This window comes from Nerophis ophidion, linkage group LG01 (genome assembly GCF_033978795.1).
Source record: "Nerophis ophidion isolate RoL-2023_Sa linkage group LG01, RoL_Noph_v1.0, whole genome shotgun sequence".
NCBI classification, from domain to species: domain Eukaryota; kingdom Metazoa; phylum Chordata; class Actinopteri; order Syngnathiformes; family Syngnathidae; genus Nerophis; species Nerophis ophidion.
The window spans coordinates 19,430,248-19,448,715 of record NC_084611.1 but is presented as its reverse complement, the minus strand read 5'-3'; the positions used below and the strand labels follow the sequence as shown (position 1 = coordinate 19,448,715).

Below are 18,468 nucleotides of genomic sequence, written 5' to 3'. Positions count from 1 at the left end.
TTGAGCAAAAATCCCAGAACCACACGGGGGGATCTGGTCAATGATCTGCAGAGAGCTGGGACCAAAGTAACAAAGGTTACCATCAGTAACACACTACGCCGACAGGGAATCGAATCCTCCAGTGTCAGACGTGTCCCCCTGCTTAAGCCGGTGCATCTCCAGGCCCGTCTGAAGTTTGCCAGTGAGGCCATGGATGATACAGCAGAGGATTGGGAGTATGTCATGTGGTCAAATGAAACCAAAATATAACTTTTTGGTATAAACTCAACTTGTTGTGTTTGGTTGAAGAAGAATACTGAGTTGCATCCCAAAAACACCAAACCTACTGTGAAGCATGGGGGTGGAAACATCATGCTTTGGGGCTGTTTTTCTGCTAAGGGGACAGGACGATTGATCCGTGTTAAGGAAAAAATGAATGGGGCCAGGTATCGTGAGATTTTGAGCAGAAACTTCCTTCCATCAGTGAGAGCTTTGAATGGTTGACACAATACTTATTTTCCACCATCATTTACAAATAAATTCTTTAAAATTCCAACAATGTAAATTCCTGGATTTTTTTTTTCACATTCTGTCTCTCACAGTTGAAGTGTACCTATGATGAAAATGACAGACCTCTGTCATCATTTTAAGTGGGAGAACTTGCACGATTGGTGGCTGACTAAATACTTTTTTGCCCCACTGTACATCTCATATTGGAGAGGTGCCTAAAGGGGAGTGTGCGTACTGGGCATTTAACTTCCCAAAAGGCATAACGAACAATCTCTTGAGCAACTGAAGCCTCTGTGGGCATCGCCTGGTTTGGTTACCAAGGTGACGTTACCTGAATATGCAGGTTGTTATTCTTGGCAAGCTGTCCCAGCTGTCCCATCAAGGCCCCAGAGCACGACGGGACAAAGCGAGGAGTCACCACTGGTTTGACGAGAGTGTACTAGAAGGAAAGAGCAGAAGGAGACAAATTACTTGGAAAGTTGCTACCGACAAGGACTTGGTAACTCTCAAATGAATGTGAGGTTATTGTTCTCACGTGCAATAACAAAACAGTAAGTTTAGAAAAAATATATTTTTTGATTTTGTACAGCTTAGGATCATTTTCGTGACAACAGAAATAATTAGAGTACATTCAAAACACGCCTGTTCAGAGCCGCCTGTTTTGACTTTGTAGACAAGAAAAAACAAGACGAGTTTTTCACGAGGTCAAGTTTCTTACCTTCTTGGCCAAGAGCTGCGAAATGAACCTTGGAGAGGAAACGGAAATGTTTGCCATCACCAGATGAATAAACCCGCACTGATGTGTAAAAGGACGTGATCTATACACACCGTCGTGTTTCATCCAGGGACTCCTGAAGGCTCTCTTTGTAATGTTTCACACAATTGTTCTGGTCCATACACACTTTACCCACCAGGGCTCGCTGTCCCAAGTCGTCTGCAAGATAAAACCAACACAACCGAATGTTGGTAACCAGAAAAAACAAGATTTGCGAAGAACTAAAGAGGAACATGTTTTGTGTTGAATAAGAAACATGTTTTGGGGGGTTACAAATAAAAACATTTTTTTTCAATTTGTTTGAGTTTCAAATGTTGTTTTAGTTCTGAATTATTTTTAATCCAGTAATTGTAATTATAATTTTAATTATAAATATTTTTTGTACTCAGTGGTCTCGTGGTTAGAGTGTCCGCCCTGAGATCAGTAAGTCGTGAGTTCAAATCCCAGCCAAAGACTATAAAAATGGGACCCATTACCCCTCTACTTGGCACTCAGCATTGGGGGTTAAATCACCATAAATGACTTCCGGGCGCGACACCGCAGCTGCCCACTGCTCCCCTCACCTCCCAGGGGGTGATCCAGGGTGATGGGTCAAATGCAGAGAATAATTTTGCCAATTCTAGTATGTGTGTGACAATCATTGGTACTTTAACTTTAACTTTATATATTCATGTATTTATTTTCGATCACAAATCTGTTTCTTTTTTTTAATCTGTTTCTTTTGTTTAACCTTAGGGCGTTGTTACAGGTTGTTCCAACTGGGGGTTTTTGGTCAAAAAGCAGCATTTTGGCTAACATTTTATTTTGGTTGCAAAAAAATTTTGAGAGTACAATATATATATTTAGTTACAAGTCGCTTTTTGTGTTTTACAACATGTTTTATTTTGGATTTCAAATTATTATTTTTTTTACTTAAAAATAGTTGTTTGGGTGGGGTGCTAGAAAAAAAATGTAGTGTCAATTAAAAATCGTTTTTTTTTCTGGTTACAAAGCATTTTTTTGGGTTAGAAATACTTTTTTTTTGTTCAAAATCGTTTTTGGGGTTTCAAATCATGTTTTTGTTTGTGTTAAAATATTTTTTTTAAATAATTTTTTTTCTTTTTTAAATCTATTCTTTTTTTATTTTCTTTTTTAATGACCAATGGGTATTTTGGACACACAAAGCTTTTTTTGGTTCTAAATTATTTTTTCCCAGATACAAACTGTTTTTGTTTGTTGCAAATCATTGTTTATTTAGGTTCCAAATGATAGTTTTTTGGTTATTCATTACAAAACCTTTTTGTTTTGAATATTTATGGTTATAAATATAAATATGGTTATAAATTATTTTTTCCCAGATACAAACTGTTTTTGTTTGTTGCAAATCATTGTTTATTTAGGTTCCAAATGATAGTTTTTTGGTTATTCATTACAAAACCTTTTTGTTTTGAATATTTATGGTTATAAATATAAATATGGTTATAAATTATTTTTTCCCAGATACAAACTGTTTTTGTTTGTTGCAAATCATTGTTTATTTAGGTTCCAAATGATAGTTTTTTGGTTATTCATTACAAAACCTTTTTCTTTTGAATATTTTTTGTACGGCTACAAATCGTTTTTATTTTTATGGGGTGTTACAAATCTTTTTTGGGGGGTGTGGGGGGGAGGGGGGGGGCTTCGAATTATAGTTTTTTGGTTGAAAATATAATCTATTTATCACAAATGTTTTTGGGGGTTGAAAACTATTTTGTCATGCAGCATTTTTTATATTTTGGGTTTGCAAATCATTATTTAACACCCACAGAGCCCAGAACCTCCAAGTGATAAACCCTCCAGCTCCCTGCCAAGTAATTAAGCAGCCTCGTAACAAGTGGCCTCCTGCAAGCCAACACAAAGTGTGGCACCAATTCGACGAGCACACAGCCAGAATCATCGAATCAACAGCCAAAAGGGAGGTCAATAAACGGTTTCAGACCATGGCCACCATCATTGTCTTTAATGGAGTAGAAAGGTTCGGTGTGGAAGAGGACAAGCCCATCAATTCCAACTACACCATGAACCGAAGGGCGGAAAAGATCCATCGACTGCGGCCGGAGCTGCGGTCCCTGGCAAGGCAGTACAAGGCAGCATCTGAGGAGGAGAAGGGACTATGGGCTGAACTCTGGAACATCAGCAGGAAGAAACTTATGACCCTGCATAGAGCTGAATGACACAGGAAGTGGAGGAGAGAGAGAGCCAGAGAAGTCAACACACTTCTTGAAAAACAACCTGAGCGACCCTGAAAGAGAGAAAGAGCTTGGGCCCCTCAGTGCCTTATTGGACATACCATCTCCCACTGTCAATTTCATCACCAGCGAGCCACCCTGGAAGGAAATCTAGGAGGTTGTTACTCCAGCCAGAGCTACTTCAGCTCCAGGACCCAGTGGAGTACCTTGCAAGGTGTACAAGCGATGCCCGGAACTCCTTGGAATCCTTTGGAGGATCCTGCGAGTGATTTGGCGCAGACAAACTATTGCACAACAGTGGATGCAGGCCGAGGGTGTTTGGATACCTAAAGAAGAGAATTATACTAAGCTGGAGCAGTTCAGGACCAGTTCAGGACCACCTTAGCGTTAATGGGAAAATCTTCTTCAGCATCCTTTGCAGAAGGTTGACAGATTTGCTCCTCAAGAATGCCTGCATTGACACCTCGGTCCAGAAAGGTAGAATCCCAGGTGTGTCAGGATGCCTGGAACACACCGGTATAGTTTCCCAGCTGATCAGGGAGGTGCGGGAGGGTAAGGGAGACTTTAATGTGCATTGGCTTGACCTTGCCAATGCCTAGGGATCCATACCCAAGAAGATCTCGAGGGACTACACTGGACCGACGCCATGTACCCAAGAAGATCAAGGACCTAATCCTGAATTACTACAGGAACTTCAGGCTCAGGATCACTTCTGGGAGTATAACATCAGATTGGCACAGGCTTTAAAAAGGGCATTATAACTGGGTGTACAATCTCAGTATGCCTCTTTGCCCTAGTTGTGAACATAGTAGTCAAGGCACCTGAGACAGAGTGCAGAGGCCCCTCTGTCTGTAAGTCTGGAACTCGACAGCTCCCAATCAGAGGCTTTAAGGATGATCTCGCAACTACATCAATGCACGGCACAAGACTCCAAGTCCTGGAAAAGCTCATCTCCTGGGCAAGAATGAACTTTCAACCAACTAAATCCAGGGTGATGGTTCTGAAGAAGGGAAAATTGGCAGGCAAGTTCCGCTTCTTTGTGGATGGCACAGTAATCCCATCCGTCATCCATGATGCTGCTTCTTGATCTTAGCGCTGCTTTCGATACCATCGATCATAATATTTCATTAGAACTTATCAAAACATGTGTTGGTATGTCAGACTTAGCCTAGTCTTGGTTTAACTCTTATCTTACTGATAGGATGCAGTGCATCTCCCATAACAATGTGACCTCGGACTATGTTAAGGTAACATGCAGTGTTCCCCAAAGTTCAGTTCTTGGCCCTGCACTCTTCAGCATCCTGAAGGTTACATCATACGCAATTACGGTGTTAGCTTTCACTGTTATGCTGATGACACCCAACTCTACATGCCCCTAAAGCTGACCAACACGCCGGATTGTAGTCAGCTGGAGGCGTGTCTTAATGAAATTAAACAATGGATGTTCGCTAACTTTTTGCAACTCAACGCTAAGAAAACGGAAATGCTGATTATCGATCCTGCTGGACACTGATACCTATTTAATAATACCACCTTAACATTTGACAACCAAACAATTACACAAGGCAACTAGGTAAAGAATCTGGGTATTATCTTCCACCCAACTCTCTCCTTTGAGTCACACATCAAGAGTGTTACTTAAACGGCCTTCTTTCATCTCCCTAATATCGCTAAAATTTGTTCCATTTTGGCCACTAGCGACGTTGAGATCATTATTCATGCGTTCGTTATGTCTCGTCTTGATTACTGTAACGTATTATTTTCGGGTCTTCCCATGTCTAGCATTAAAAGATTACAGTTGGTACAAAATGCGGCTGCTAGACTTTTGACAAGAACAAGAAAGTTTGATCATATTACGCTTGTACTGGCTCACCTGCACTGGCTTCCTGTGCACTTAAGATGTGACTTTAAGGTTTTACTACTTACGTATAAAATACTACACGGTCTAGCTCCGTCCTATCTTGCCGATTGTATTGTACCATATGTCCCGGCAAGAAATCTGCGTTCAAAGTACTCCGGCTTATTAGTGAATCCCAGAGCCCCAAAAAATTCTGCGGGCTATAGAGCATTTTCTATTCGGGCTCCAGTACTCTGGAATGCCCTCCCGGTAACAGTTAGAGATGCTACCTCAGTAGAAGCATTTAAGTCCCATTTTAAAACTCATTTGTATACTCTAGCCTTTAAATAGACCCCCCTTTTAGACCAGTTGATCTGCCAATTCTTTTCTGGTCCGCCCCCCTCTCCTTCGTGGAGGGAGGCAAAGCAGAAAAGGTTTGGTGGTCATGGATGAAGCGCTGACTGTCCAGGGTCGGCACCCAGGGTGGACTACTCGTCTGTGCATCGGTTGGGGACGTCTCTGTCTCTGACCTGTGTCCGCTCGGGATGGTTTCCTGCTGAACCGACTGTGGACTGGACTCTCACTATTATGTTAGATCTACTATGGACTGGACCCTCACAACATTATGCTAGATCCACTTGACGTCCATCGCACCGGTCGCCCAGGGGGCAGGGGGCGGGGGGGAGCCACACGGAGAGAAATCTACTCCCAAGTGGACCGGACTGGTAAAATCACGGCACGATAACTTAAAAATAAAGACAACTTCAGATTTTTTTCTTTGTTTAAAAATAGAACACATTCCGAAATTGTGCAAATCATAATGTTGTCTGGGGTTTCTTTACATCTACATGTTGTGGTCAATCGTATTCTATCTTTAATAGTTGTTATTTTTATTTTCTGAATAAATTATGTGATAATGTTAATCAATCAACTTATTCGTGTTAATTTTCAATCTTTCAAGATGAAAAAATTATATCTAAATCAAATTACAGTATGTTATTTATGTAGTTTGATATTTATCCTCAGCTGATGTACTAACATCTTTTGGTTTATTTTTTACCTCATGTGGCATCGTCTACGAAGATACAAAGAATTGCTATTGCGACACCCAGTGGACACATTTAGAACAGCTGTTTCTTTCATTCAAAAATTTCAGGTTAATTTTTATACTTAGCAAACTCATCTGGCGGGCTGGATAAATCCTGTTCGCGGGTCTGATCCGGCCCTCGGGCCGTACGTTTGACACCCCTGCTCTGGGTGGTTTTGGCTCAGGAGCAGCGATCTGTGGGCCGATACTACTAGGACACAAGCTGGGGTGTGAATAACCCCGGCTGGGTCACCTGAGGGGAGAGGGTATGATGTTAAAAGACCCAAAACCTCCCATGATCTCAGGCATATCACTGATGATGCCTGCCAGTGCATCAGAGGATGTATCGTACGATCATTTTGGCTACAAATCGTTTCTCAGGGCTGAAAAAACAATTTTTTTTATTAACAAATCATTTGTTGGTTACAAAAAGTTTTTTAGTTGCAATTTTTTGGGGGGTTGCAAAACAATTTTTTGTTATTAATCCTTTTTTGGTTGAAAAAAAAATAGTAAAATTTTTTTTGTTGCAAAATATTTTTTTTCCCAAATTATTTTTTGGTCACGGCTCAACTTCAATCTTGTGGGCGGGGCTTCCTCTGACAAGTATGTGTTCCCCCCCCCTCTATTAATCCTCAACAATAACAATAGTGAACAGTTTTTAGCTACTTCATTTGCTTGCTACAAAATCTGCAACCTACATAATGTCAGATTGTTGACACTGGGGTGTTTGTAGGTGTGAAGACTCGGGCTGGTTTTCCCGTGGTGCAAAGCGACTGGACCGGACAGGGCTTGCAGGTAAAAGACATGATTTAATTTTACTTAAAAAAAGAACAACAAAAGGCGCGGAGAACAAACTTGGCTAAGAAAAACAAAAACTAGCACAAAGGCAGAACTATGGACAGAAAACCAAACTACACTTACGGTGACGTGAGCAGAACTGCATGAACTTTGATATCAAGAGCTATGGCCTAAGCAGAGTCCAGAGTATCAGGGGTGAATCAAGAGTGGAGCATGAATAATGTCAGGGGTATCAGGAGTGATGTCGCCAGGCCGACTACCTGGCAACTACAGGCTTAAATAATAGTGACTTGTTTCTTTTACTTTTTATTCATAGCTGTGTGTAGAAGTGGCTGGTTGCATCAGCCCCGCTACTTTAATGTCTTTCATGTCCTTTGTGTTCTTTGCTTTTGATGTTTCGTACTATGGCTACGAGTTGTTTTTTTTCCCTTTGCCTCAGTCTGGACCCCCTCTCCAGGGGCCCGGACCCAGACCGATTTTTTTTATTTTACTTTATTTTATTTTAATCTTTTACATTTTTTTCTCCCATTTCCCCCAACTTGTTTACCTGTATCTCACCTTTTTTGTAAGGGGCGCCGGAAGTTGGCAGACCCGTCAGCGATCATGTTCTGTCTCCCTGTAATGTTTGTCTGATCTTGAATCAGTGTTAATTTTGACAGCAAAATTTGATTTAGTTTTAGTCATAGTCTTTTGACTAAAATGTAATTTAGTTTTAATCATAATTTAGTTATTTAAATTGTTTTAGTTTTAGTCTTGTTTTAGTTGACGAAATATCATAAGATTATAGTCGACGAAAACTTCAGTAGATTTAGTCGACTAAAGGGTAATATGTAAACTTTCCCTTCAATTTCTGAAAGGCAAAGCAAAACAGCGGAAAAATCACAGATAAAAGTCGTATTTTGATGAAAATCATGTCTCAAATTTAGTATTCCACGAGAAAGCCGTGTAATAAACAGGATAACGTCGAGTGAGTTGTATGTTGTGGAAAATGCTGACCTGTGTGTGGATTTCGGGGTGATTCGACTGTAAATGTCGCTTCAAGATTGTTGTGTTTTTCCCCGTAATCCTCGCACTGCATTTCTTACACTGCGTCTTGTTATCTTTGACGTCAAATATAAAATGTCCCCCATATGTCCTCTCTCCTCTTCCTCCCCGGCGTTGACATGTTGTCTTCTGCAGCGCATTCCCGGGTCAGTCTCAAACGCAAACTACATTTAGGTAACTTCCTTACCACGTCGCTCTGATTGGTTCTCTTCCCAACTCATCCCGCCTCTTCCTAACGAAATGAGTTCCGATTGGATCTCGTCTCTGGCAGACATTTTCGTCTCGTTTTTATTCGTTGACGAATAGGTCAATACACCTCGTCATCGTCTTAGTCCACCTAAATTATTTTTTATTTAGTTATTGTCTCGTTTTAGTCAGACGATAACTATGACAAAAATTTTTCGTCAACAAAATTAACACTGTCTTGAATGGGATTGTGCTGAAAATTTTAATTTCCCCTCGGGGATTAATAAAGTATGTCTGATTCTGATTCTGATAAATGACCGGTGCGTGAGTCTAAATGAGTACAGGTGAACTAATCGGTCGTCATGGTGACAAAACAATGGAGCGTAAACAGGAACTAAAAAGTCTTAAACCAACAGAACATCCATCCATCCATTTTCTACCGCTTATTCCCTTTTTGGGGTTGCGGGGGGCGCTGGCGCCTATCTCAGCTACAATCGGGCGGAAGGCGGGGTACACCCTGGACAAGTCGCCATCTCATCGCAGGGCCAACACAGATAGACAGACAACATTCACACTCACATTCACACACTAGGGCCAATTTAGTGTTGCCAATCAACCTATCCCCAGGTGCATGTCTTTGGAAGTGGGAGGAAGCCGGAATACCCGTAGGGAACCCACGCATTCACGGGGAGAACATGCAAACTCCACACAGAAAGATCCCGAGCCTGGATTTGAACCCAGGACTGCAGGACCTTCGTATTGTGAGGCAGACGCACTAACCCCTCTTCCACCGTGAAGCCCTCCAACAGAACATAACTAAACAAAACGTGAACACAGAACAGGACAGTAGGATGCAACAAACTTCACGTCTTCATCCGTCCGATACCGCAAATTTCACAAATAATCTAATTTATGTTGCACCAATCCCTCGTCAAAAAAAACACAAGCAAACATTTCACAAATAATTATCTTTGGTATGTCTCGTCCCTTGAAGGGGACGACATTCCGGATGTAACCTCCAGTTCAAGCTGTCTTCACCCTGAAAAGAAAAACCTCATCGAGAGCACCCTTCATCCTTGGACTCGCCCCCCACCATCGCAAGGAGTCTGCCATTAGGAGAGTGAAGACCCTTTCATCAGGGCTCACGCTTGTTTGGGGAGGCACCCGCTTACGCACCCAAATGACATACTTTTGGGGAATGAGGCCAACGCTGTAACATTTACCCATGGCCTGCTTTAGTAAGCAGATCATGGGTAGAGAGAGACCTTCCGGAAAAGACGACCTGTGACTGCTGAAGAAGAGAACGCGGGTAGAGTCTAACAGTGCTGTGTTTGTTCTTGTGTGCGGTGTGGCTAACATTCTCAACGCACAACAACTACAACCACGACACTACGCGGGGACGAAGAGCCTTTGGAAAAACAGACAATTGGCAAACCTGAAGCACGCTCGAAAAAGGTTAGAACTTGTTCGACAAGGTCTTGGACTGAATTTGGTACAGAAATATGAGACTTTTAATTATATGTGAGCACTGTTGTTATTTAAAAACAGCTCTTTCCTCTCACATGTGTAATTACTGTGTGTGGAAGCCTTTCACGTTGGGACAGGAACCTGTTTGGGGGCTTAGGAGTAATTCTGTTTTGTCTGAAAAACATTTGCGAGGTCGGAGGTCACCAACTTTGGTCTGGTCTTATTCATCCCAAAGATGTTTGATTGGTTTTACCATGAATTGATTAACGTGGACCCTGACTTAAACAAGTTGAAAAACGTATTGGGGTGTTAGGGTAGGATAGGATAGGTCTTTATTGTCATTGCACAAGTACAACGAAACTTTGTTTTCAGCACAAACCTGTTCAAGATTAGACAAACAAACAGTGTACAGGGTTACAGAACAAGAACGCTGATGGGTCGCCATAGGGCGCCCCGTAAAGATGGGAAAAAGGTAAACGCTGGGGAAGAATGAGTAAAAAAATACAATCCAGACTGGGCTCCTAAGGGGGCCTAGTCTGGAGTGGGAAAAAAACCTCCATAGCAAAGCACATATACATATTACAACATGCATCTCGAGATATCTAGCAACAGAGGGAAGGTAGTTCAAGGTCATGGTGGTAGGCCAAAGCTCTCAGGCGCTGACCGTCCATTCATCACCCCTATGGGATTTGTGTCGAGGGCATTGGTTTAGAGATGGGGTGTGTATGTGTGGCGTATATTTTTGTGGATGTGTGTGTGCGTGTGTGTGTGTAAGCCCGTAGTGTGTCTGTTCCGCAGCCTTGATGTATTGCAGTCGCTAGTCCAAAGTCAACAACAACAGGTGTGTGTCTATGAAAGACAAGAAGGGAGTTTGTTGTGTCTTCGCTGCGCTGTCCTTCGGGAGAGTCTCGAAGCCAGGGAAACAATCCAAGTTAGAATGATTTTTTTATGCGGGTGAAAATTAAATTTGCTTTTCATTCTAAATTGTCTATGACTGGTCCTCAAAACTGCGGGGTAGACAGTCCGATGTAATCCACAGTTCTTCCCGCATCCTCCAATCGTTTTGTGGCAGCTTTGGGGTACTTTGAAGACTTTGAAGACCAACTTCCAATTTGTCGACAAACCGGAGCAACGCTTAGTCCAATAGGCAGATGTCCTGTTGTCATAATTCCGAAAAAGTGGATATCTTCACGTCCTCGACAGAAAAGGGTCGCCAGGCACGCGGCTCTCCTTCTTCTCACAAGAGTCCGTCGTGTGTCCAGCAATGACCGCTTCGTCACGACAGCAGGTTCCCCCAAACCCAAGATCTTGTCAATTTTGTTGAGGCCAGGTAAATAGTTCCAATGTTAAGATTTGGAGAGCAGTGCAAAAAGAGGCAACAAGAAAGTTAAGACAAGACAAGACAAAGAAGCAAGCAGGAGAGATAAGGGAGAGGAAAGGGGAGCGTCCACTCTGGATGAGTGCCAGAGAGAAAACCTTTACCATTTTGTGGTCAATTGTACGGAATACGTACTGTACTGTGCAATCTACTAATAAAAGTTTCAATCAATCAATCAATCAATCAATGGTTTGAGGGTTCTTGCACACCCAATAGTGTTTTTTTAAAGTACCAGTTGGGTGGAAAAACAAGTAGCCGCTATAGTGAATCTACAATCGTATACTGTATATCTGATTTATGACTGTTTTTTTTTTTGGATTGATTGAAACTTTCATTAGTAGATTGCACAGTACAGTACATATTCCGTACAATTGACCACTAAATGGTAACACCCGAATAAGTTTTTCAACTTGTTTAAGTCGGGGTACACGTTAATCAATTTATGTAGACACTAAAAGACTTACAAAGTTTGCGAGTAAATATACATCATCAAAATAGTATCACTCTCATGGAGATTCCAGAGCCATTTCGAGAGATAATGATCAAGCCAGTCACGTGATCACGTGACGTCGAGGAGGAACCACAGATCCCTTCCCCATCAACAACAATGTTAATCAAGAAGACTTTGTGAGAGCCAGCAACAATTATTTGGGACAAATGCTGATCCAGAACCTTATATTTTTTGAGCCCGAACACAAAGAGGATGATCAATTTAGAAGCCGAGTGCTGAACGATTGCAGTTTTGTTAGCATTAGAAGCATTGCTATGCGCTAAACATACAAACTAACCATAATAAAACAAACACTTACTGTAATATTTCCACTCTCGCCGGGATGCCGACTGATGGGACACGCACATCCCTGCTTGGCACTCAGCATCAAGGGTTGGAATTGGGGGTTAGATCACCAAAAATGATTACCGGGCGCAGCCACCGTTACTGCCCACTGCTCCCCTCACCGACAGGGGGTGATCAAGGGTGATGGGTCAAATGCAGAGAATAATTTCACCCCAACTAGTGTTTGTGTGTGTGACAATCATTGGTACTTTAACATAATAATTTTGTTTGGATGAAGATTCAATCGCAATGCTCACGAAAGGTTAAAAAAAAGTTACTGCGTCTTTTTTGCCATCTCTGGGATGTGAAAGTGGACCGACCTGTCGGTCCATGGCAACATTTGTCTACTAGCAGGTGAGAGATGCATGACTTAGAATCTAGAATTCATCTTTAAAAAGTAAAAAAAAAACCAACAATACATTGAAACACAATCAAGCATATAAAGTCCACTTGTTTTTTTCGCTCTTCCGGTGTTTTAAGTTTTCTTAAAGGGTTTTCGTAATCCAGTCTGATTCGTAAGACTTTGTCCTTAATTGAATCTCGGTCGAATGCACAGCATTTATATTCCAAAAAACAACAACAGATATGTAGTGTATTCTATTGTTAACAGCCTCTTTAAGGGTGAGAATGACTGTAATAATATGATTGAATTATGGTAATATGATATTGTACACTTTAAAAAGCCTAAATGTCCATACTTTACAGCAGGGGTGTCCAAAGTGCGGCCCGCAACTAATTTTAAAAATAGTATTACAGAACAATGTAAAAATTGGGAATAAAGAGCAAACAGGTGTAATGTAATGACAAAAAGTTGTAATTTTGACACTAATAACAGAAAGCTGCCAAGCCATTGCTACAAAAATAATAAAAAGGTATTATTGAAAAAAAAATCTGAAGTTGATCTAGACCAGAGGTGTCCAAACTACGGCCCGCCAGCAACTTCAATTTGGCCCGCAAGACACAAAGTATCGCACAGCTTTCAAATTAATATTAAACACCAAGCGGTGTCTGAATGCTAAATATGTGCTGCCATCTTGTAGACAATGTGAGTGAATCGGATCAATGACCCTTGAAGGCAAATTTGAAATAATAGCACAGCACTTGTATGACACAATCCAAACAACCTCCCCTAGTCATAGTGCAAACATGATCACACAAAACACAACCTTCTCAGTAAACTTACTGGATCTTACGAAAAACATCCAACCTATATAAAAAAGTTCAGAATTACACCCATTTAAATACAGTAGAGTGCATGATGGGAAAAATGTAAAACACTCTCTCCATACTTATCCTTTTCTCACATTGAAAAATAGAAGGCCAAAACACATAAAAAATATTAATAAAAACTTTGCCAACGGATATAGCTGAAGTTAATCTATAAATATTTAAAGTTAAAGGTAAAAAGTATCAATAATTTTCACACACACACTTGGTGTGGTGAAATTAACTTCTGCATTCGACCCATCCTGTCAGGCTTTCCCCTGACAGTTTGTCTATGTTTTAGTTTTTTCCTCTGTATTTGTCTGTTTCCTCTGTGTTTAGTATCTCCTTTCTTTAGTTCCTGTCTAGTGCTCTTATTTTGTCAGCTTCCTGTCTTGTTCCCTGAGTGCTGTGTTCCTCCTCAGCTGGGGCTGATTGGCACCTGGCCACACCTGTTGCCAATCAGCCTGCTCCTACTTGTACCTGCTTTGTCTTGTGTCAGTGGCTGGATCATTGTATTGTCATTTGTATTGTCGTTGCCACATGTCGCTCTTGTCGTGTCGTTTTGATTTCAGCTATTACCTGTCGTGCTACATCTTGTCCTGGTCGGCGTAGCGGTAAGCTGTTTTTGTTAGCCATAGCTATTTCCAGTCTTTCTGTTTGTTATTCTCTAGCTTCCATGCTAAAGTTCCTTTTTGTTTCTTGTTTGCTTCAATGCTAAAGGCCTTTTGTTTTTTTTATCCGCCCACGTGCGCGCTTTTGGTTTGAACCCTTTGTTTGGTTTTGTCTTAGTATTTATATTAAAATCATGTTTGATCACTCCATGCCTGCCTCCATCTCTGCATCTTGGGGTTCGTCAACAAATACCCCTGACACATCCCCTTGTTTACCCCCAAGGGAGCAGTGAGCATCAGTGGTGGCCGCGCCCGAGGATCATTTTGGTGATTCAACCCCTAATTACAACCCTTGCTGCAGAGTAACAAGCAAGGAGGTAATGGGTCCCATTTTTATGGTCTTTGGTACGACTCGGCTGGGGTTTGAACTCACAATCTACTGATTCTAGGGCAGACACTCTAAAGCCACTGAGCAGGTGTTGTTAGGCGTTGAAAGTTTAAATAAATATATATATCATATAGCTGAGATAGCCTCCAGCTCCCCCCGCAACCACAAAGGGAATAAGCTGTAGAAAATGGATGGATGGATATAATATATATATATATATATATATATATATATATATATATATATATATGTTTTGCATTTGACATACAGTATGTGAAGAACAGTGGGGGTGGATGGTTGATAGGTTGGAATCGGGTAAAAATGGTGCTACATTTTGAGAATTTTGGGCATTGTAGAACATTTGAATGGGAATTTCCTGGAAATTTGGGAATTTGGGGAAAAACTGGAATTAAAAAAATATATTTATATCAGCACAATTGTCCTAAATGATATGAATGTGTTGATGTCAGAATTTTTTCAAACAGTTGAAAAATTCTGAGGTAGTAACAGTTAGAATTTTAATTTGGAATTTGCATTCCTGGAATTTTGGGAAAACCGGGACTCTTGGGAAGGCACAACATGTTTTGCGTTCAACATATGTGAAGAACAGCATGGGTTGATGGTTGAAATGTTGGAATCTGTTTGAATTTTACTTTGGAATTTGAATTCCTGGAATTTTTGGAAAACCATGAATTTTTACGGGGAAAAAAAACAAAAAAAAAACTATTGTCCCAGTTAAGAAGAATGTTTTGATGGTGGAATGGTCAAAAACGGTTGAAAAATGTGAACGAGGATATCGTAGTGGTTTGTATTGTGGTTTGTGCAGCCCTTTGAGACACTAGTGATTTAGGGCTATACAAGTAAACATTGATTGATTGATTGAACTGTGAAAACTTTTCCAGGAAATTCAAACCGGGAATTCTGTGAATTCCTGGAATATTTTTGAACTTGGAAAATGGTAGTTTGATTATCCAAGGTATGGATGGTGGAACGGTTGAGAAATGTGCAAATTCGAAAAAAAATCACCTATTCATTTTCAATGGGAAAAATGACCCGGAAAACCGGGAATTCTGGGGATTCTGGGATAAGTTGTATTACATTTTTTGGGGGGAGCTCCCGATTCCCGGTTGGCCCGAACGATTTGATGCTGGAACAGTTCCAATCGGATAAAAACTGTGGGCTGTAGATCGCGCCAAACTTTTGCGGAATGATGATGATAATAATGATAATAGTACATTTATGTTTTTGGTGTATAATCTATCATTTTGTAAATGCTTGGACGTTCACACAATGACAATAAATAGACTGGACATTCAGTCAATGATAATAAATTTATTGAGCATCCACACAATGATAACAAATGGACTGAACATTCACACTATGATAATAAATAGATTGGACATTCACTCACTGATAGTACATTTATTGAGCATCCACACAATGATAATAAATGGACTGGACATTCACACTATGATAATAAATAGATTGGACATTCACTCAATGATAGTAAATGTATTGAGCATCCACACAATTATATTAAATGGACTGGACATTCACACTATGATAATAAATAGATTGGACTTTCACACGATGATAATAAATGGATTGGACATTCGCTCGATGATAATAAATGGACTGGACATTCACACTATGATAATAAATGGATTGGACATTCACTCAATGATAATAAATGGATTGGGCATTTACTCATGATAATAAATGGATTGTGTCATGGTCCACATCTTGGACCATGTCATATTCTGGATTTTGTTCTGTTTTGTTATCGTCCTGTGTTGTATTTGACGTCTTTGGTTCCCGGTGGCACTTCCTGTTTGGTTTCTGTTGTCATGGTAACTCGTTAGTGTCACCTGTCACTTGTTTGTCGTCGCGCACCTGATTTGTGAATATCTCCTTATTTAAGACCATCTTTGTTTGACATTCGTTCTTGGACTTTTGTTTGCTCCCGCGCAACAGTTGACGCCGCTCGTTCTGCATTATGGTAAAAAAAATACTTTTGTTACTTGTTAGCTTCCACGCTATTCCTGTTTTGTTTATGTCCCTAGCTTCAACGCTAGCGCTTTTTGTTCCTTCTAGCTCCCACGCTAGTTCTGTCGGTTTTTGGTAGTGCCTCTGTGCAAGTGTCTTTGTTTTGTAGTATAAATACAAATATTATTCCTACCTTACGCTGCGTCCATCTTCGCTGGGGCGGCATAGCTCGGTTGATAGAGTGGCCGTGCCAGCAACTTGAGGGTTGCAGGTTCGATTCCCGCTTGTGCCATCCTAGTTACTGTCATTGTGTCCTTGGGCAAGACACTTTACCCACCTGCTCCCAGTGCCACCCACACTGGTTTAAATGTAACTTAGATATTGGGTGTCACTATGTAAAGCGCTTTGAGTCATTTGAGAAAAGCGCTATATAAATATAATTCACTTCACAATTCACTTCACTTCGCTGCACCCACGGGAGAACGCAAACACATCACCACTATGCCACCGAAGCGTCACAGATTGGACATTAACTCAATGATAATAAATGAATTGGACATTCACTCAATGATGATGAATGGACTGGAAATTAACACAAACAGGATAATAAGCATTGAGAGAGAGTGGAGGACTTCTTACTGGCGATGCGTCCCAGCAGGAGAGAGGCGTCGGTATGGATGGTAGCAAAGTAACAAGCGGTGGTGCTTCCGTTCCTCAGAGTTCTCCTCTGTCAAAGACGGTGTAAAGTGAAAAAACATTTTCAACATTCTTCTCCTATTTGGACAAAAAAAACATTCAGCACAACAATAGTCGACACTATATTCAAACGCCAGCTGCCATTCTGTCCTGGTGCAGCACACACTTTGTATTTACACACGGTGCAATCCATTTTTTTACTATTTGCAAGGTTTTCATGGCGTTTATCGTGTGTAAAAACCTGCACTGCAAACCGGATCATTTCCCCTTTGTGGGATGAATACGAGTTTATTTCCTGTACATTACGGCTTCTTCGCACACGATACATACATAATTTGGTTCATTTTCAGTAATATCACATTGTATAAACAACGATAATAGATTTTACTGTAAAAGCAGGTTTACCATGTACAGGAATGCACTGTAAAAAATAAAAAAACGATTCCATATTTTACACTAATATTTTGGTAGCTCAGGTTCCGACAGTATTTTTGCGTAAAAATATCAGTTGTGGGCTGCTTTTTCATGAACAGTAATATTACATTGTAAATAACAAAAAGATTTTATGGTGAAAAAAAAAAAAAAAATAGTGGCCAGCTTTACATTTACCATGCACTGTTAAAAAAAACAACTTCAGATATTTTATGGTAAAATAATGGCAGCACAGTCACCATCATTTTACAGTACAAATAACAACAGTATATATATTTTTTAAATTTACATTATTACTCTGTAAAAGTGATCGGTGATTTTATGGTAAAAAAAAAAAAAAAAAGACAGATCAGTCCCAAAAATTTTACCACAAAATGAAATTGCCCTTTTTCCGTTTACAATGATACACTGTAGAAAAAAAAAAGAAAAAAACAACTTTTGATTTTACAGTAATATTGTGGTAGTTCAGGTGCCGCCAGAAATTTTCCATAAAAATATAATTAATGCTATTATTTTTGCGATTGACACTAATATGACATTGCAAAAACAAAAACCGTAGATTTTATGGTTAAAAAAAAAAATTGTTCCCATATACAGTAATACACTATAAAAAGAACAACTATAGATATTTTATGGTAAATTAATATTAGTTCAGTTGCCATAACAGCAGTAGGCTTTTTCCATTTACAGTGATGCACTGATGTAATTTTTACATTAAAAAAACAAACTTTTACAGCAATGCACTGTTAAAGGGGAACAGTATCACATTTTCAGAGGGGTTGAAACCAATAAAAATCAGTTCCCAGTGGCTTATTTTAGTTTTCGAAGTTTTTTTCAAAATTTTACCCATCATGGAATAGGCTTTAAAGTGCCAGATTTTCACTATCTGTAAATCCACCTGTCCATTTTCCTGTGACGTCACATAGTGATGCCAATACAAACAAACATGGCGGATAGAACAGCAAGATATAGCGACATTAGCTCGGATTCAGACTCGGATTTCAGCGGCTTAAGCGATTCAACAGATTGAAACGGATAGTTAGAGT

General features: G+C 40.3%; 1 protein-coding gene across 3 annotated transcripts in view; it reads right to left on the bottom strand.

The window, feature by feature from the left end:
• Nucleotides 1-18,468, bottom strand: part of gda (guanine deaminase) — an 81,687-nt gene that overhangs the window by 42,513 nt on the left and 20,706 nt on the right. For all 3 annotated transcript variants that reach the window (XR_009806472.1, XM_061897873.1, XM_061897884.1), the window contains exons 4-7: nucleotides 16,934-17,021; nucleotides 1,318-1,423; nucleotides 1,208-1,235; nucleotides 821-928 (exon numbers count right to left, since the gene is read on the bottom strand). Coding sequence is in view for 2 of the 3 variants with exons in the window: in XM_061897873.1 (XP_061753857.1) it covers nucleotides 821-928; nucleotides 1,208-1,235; nucleotides 1,318-1,423; nucleotides 16,934-17,021 (330 nt within the window). In the remaining variant the exon portion in view is untranslated. The remainder of the gene's footprint in view (nucleotides 1-820; nucleotides 929-1,207; nucleotides 1,236-1,317; nucleotides 1,424-16,933; nucleotides 17,022-18,468) is intronic.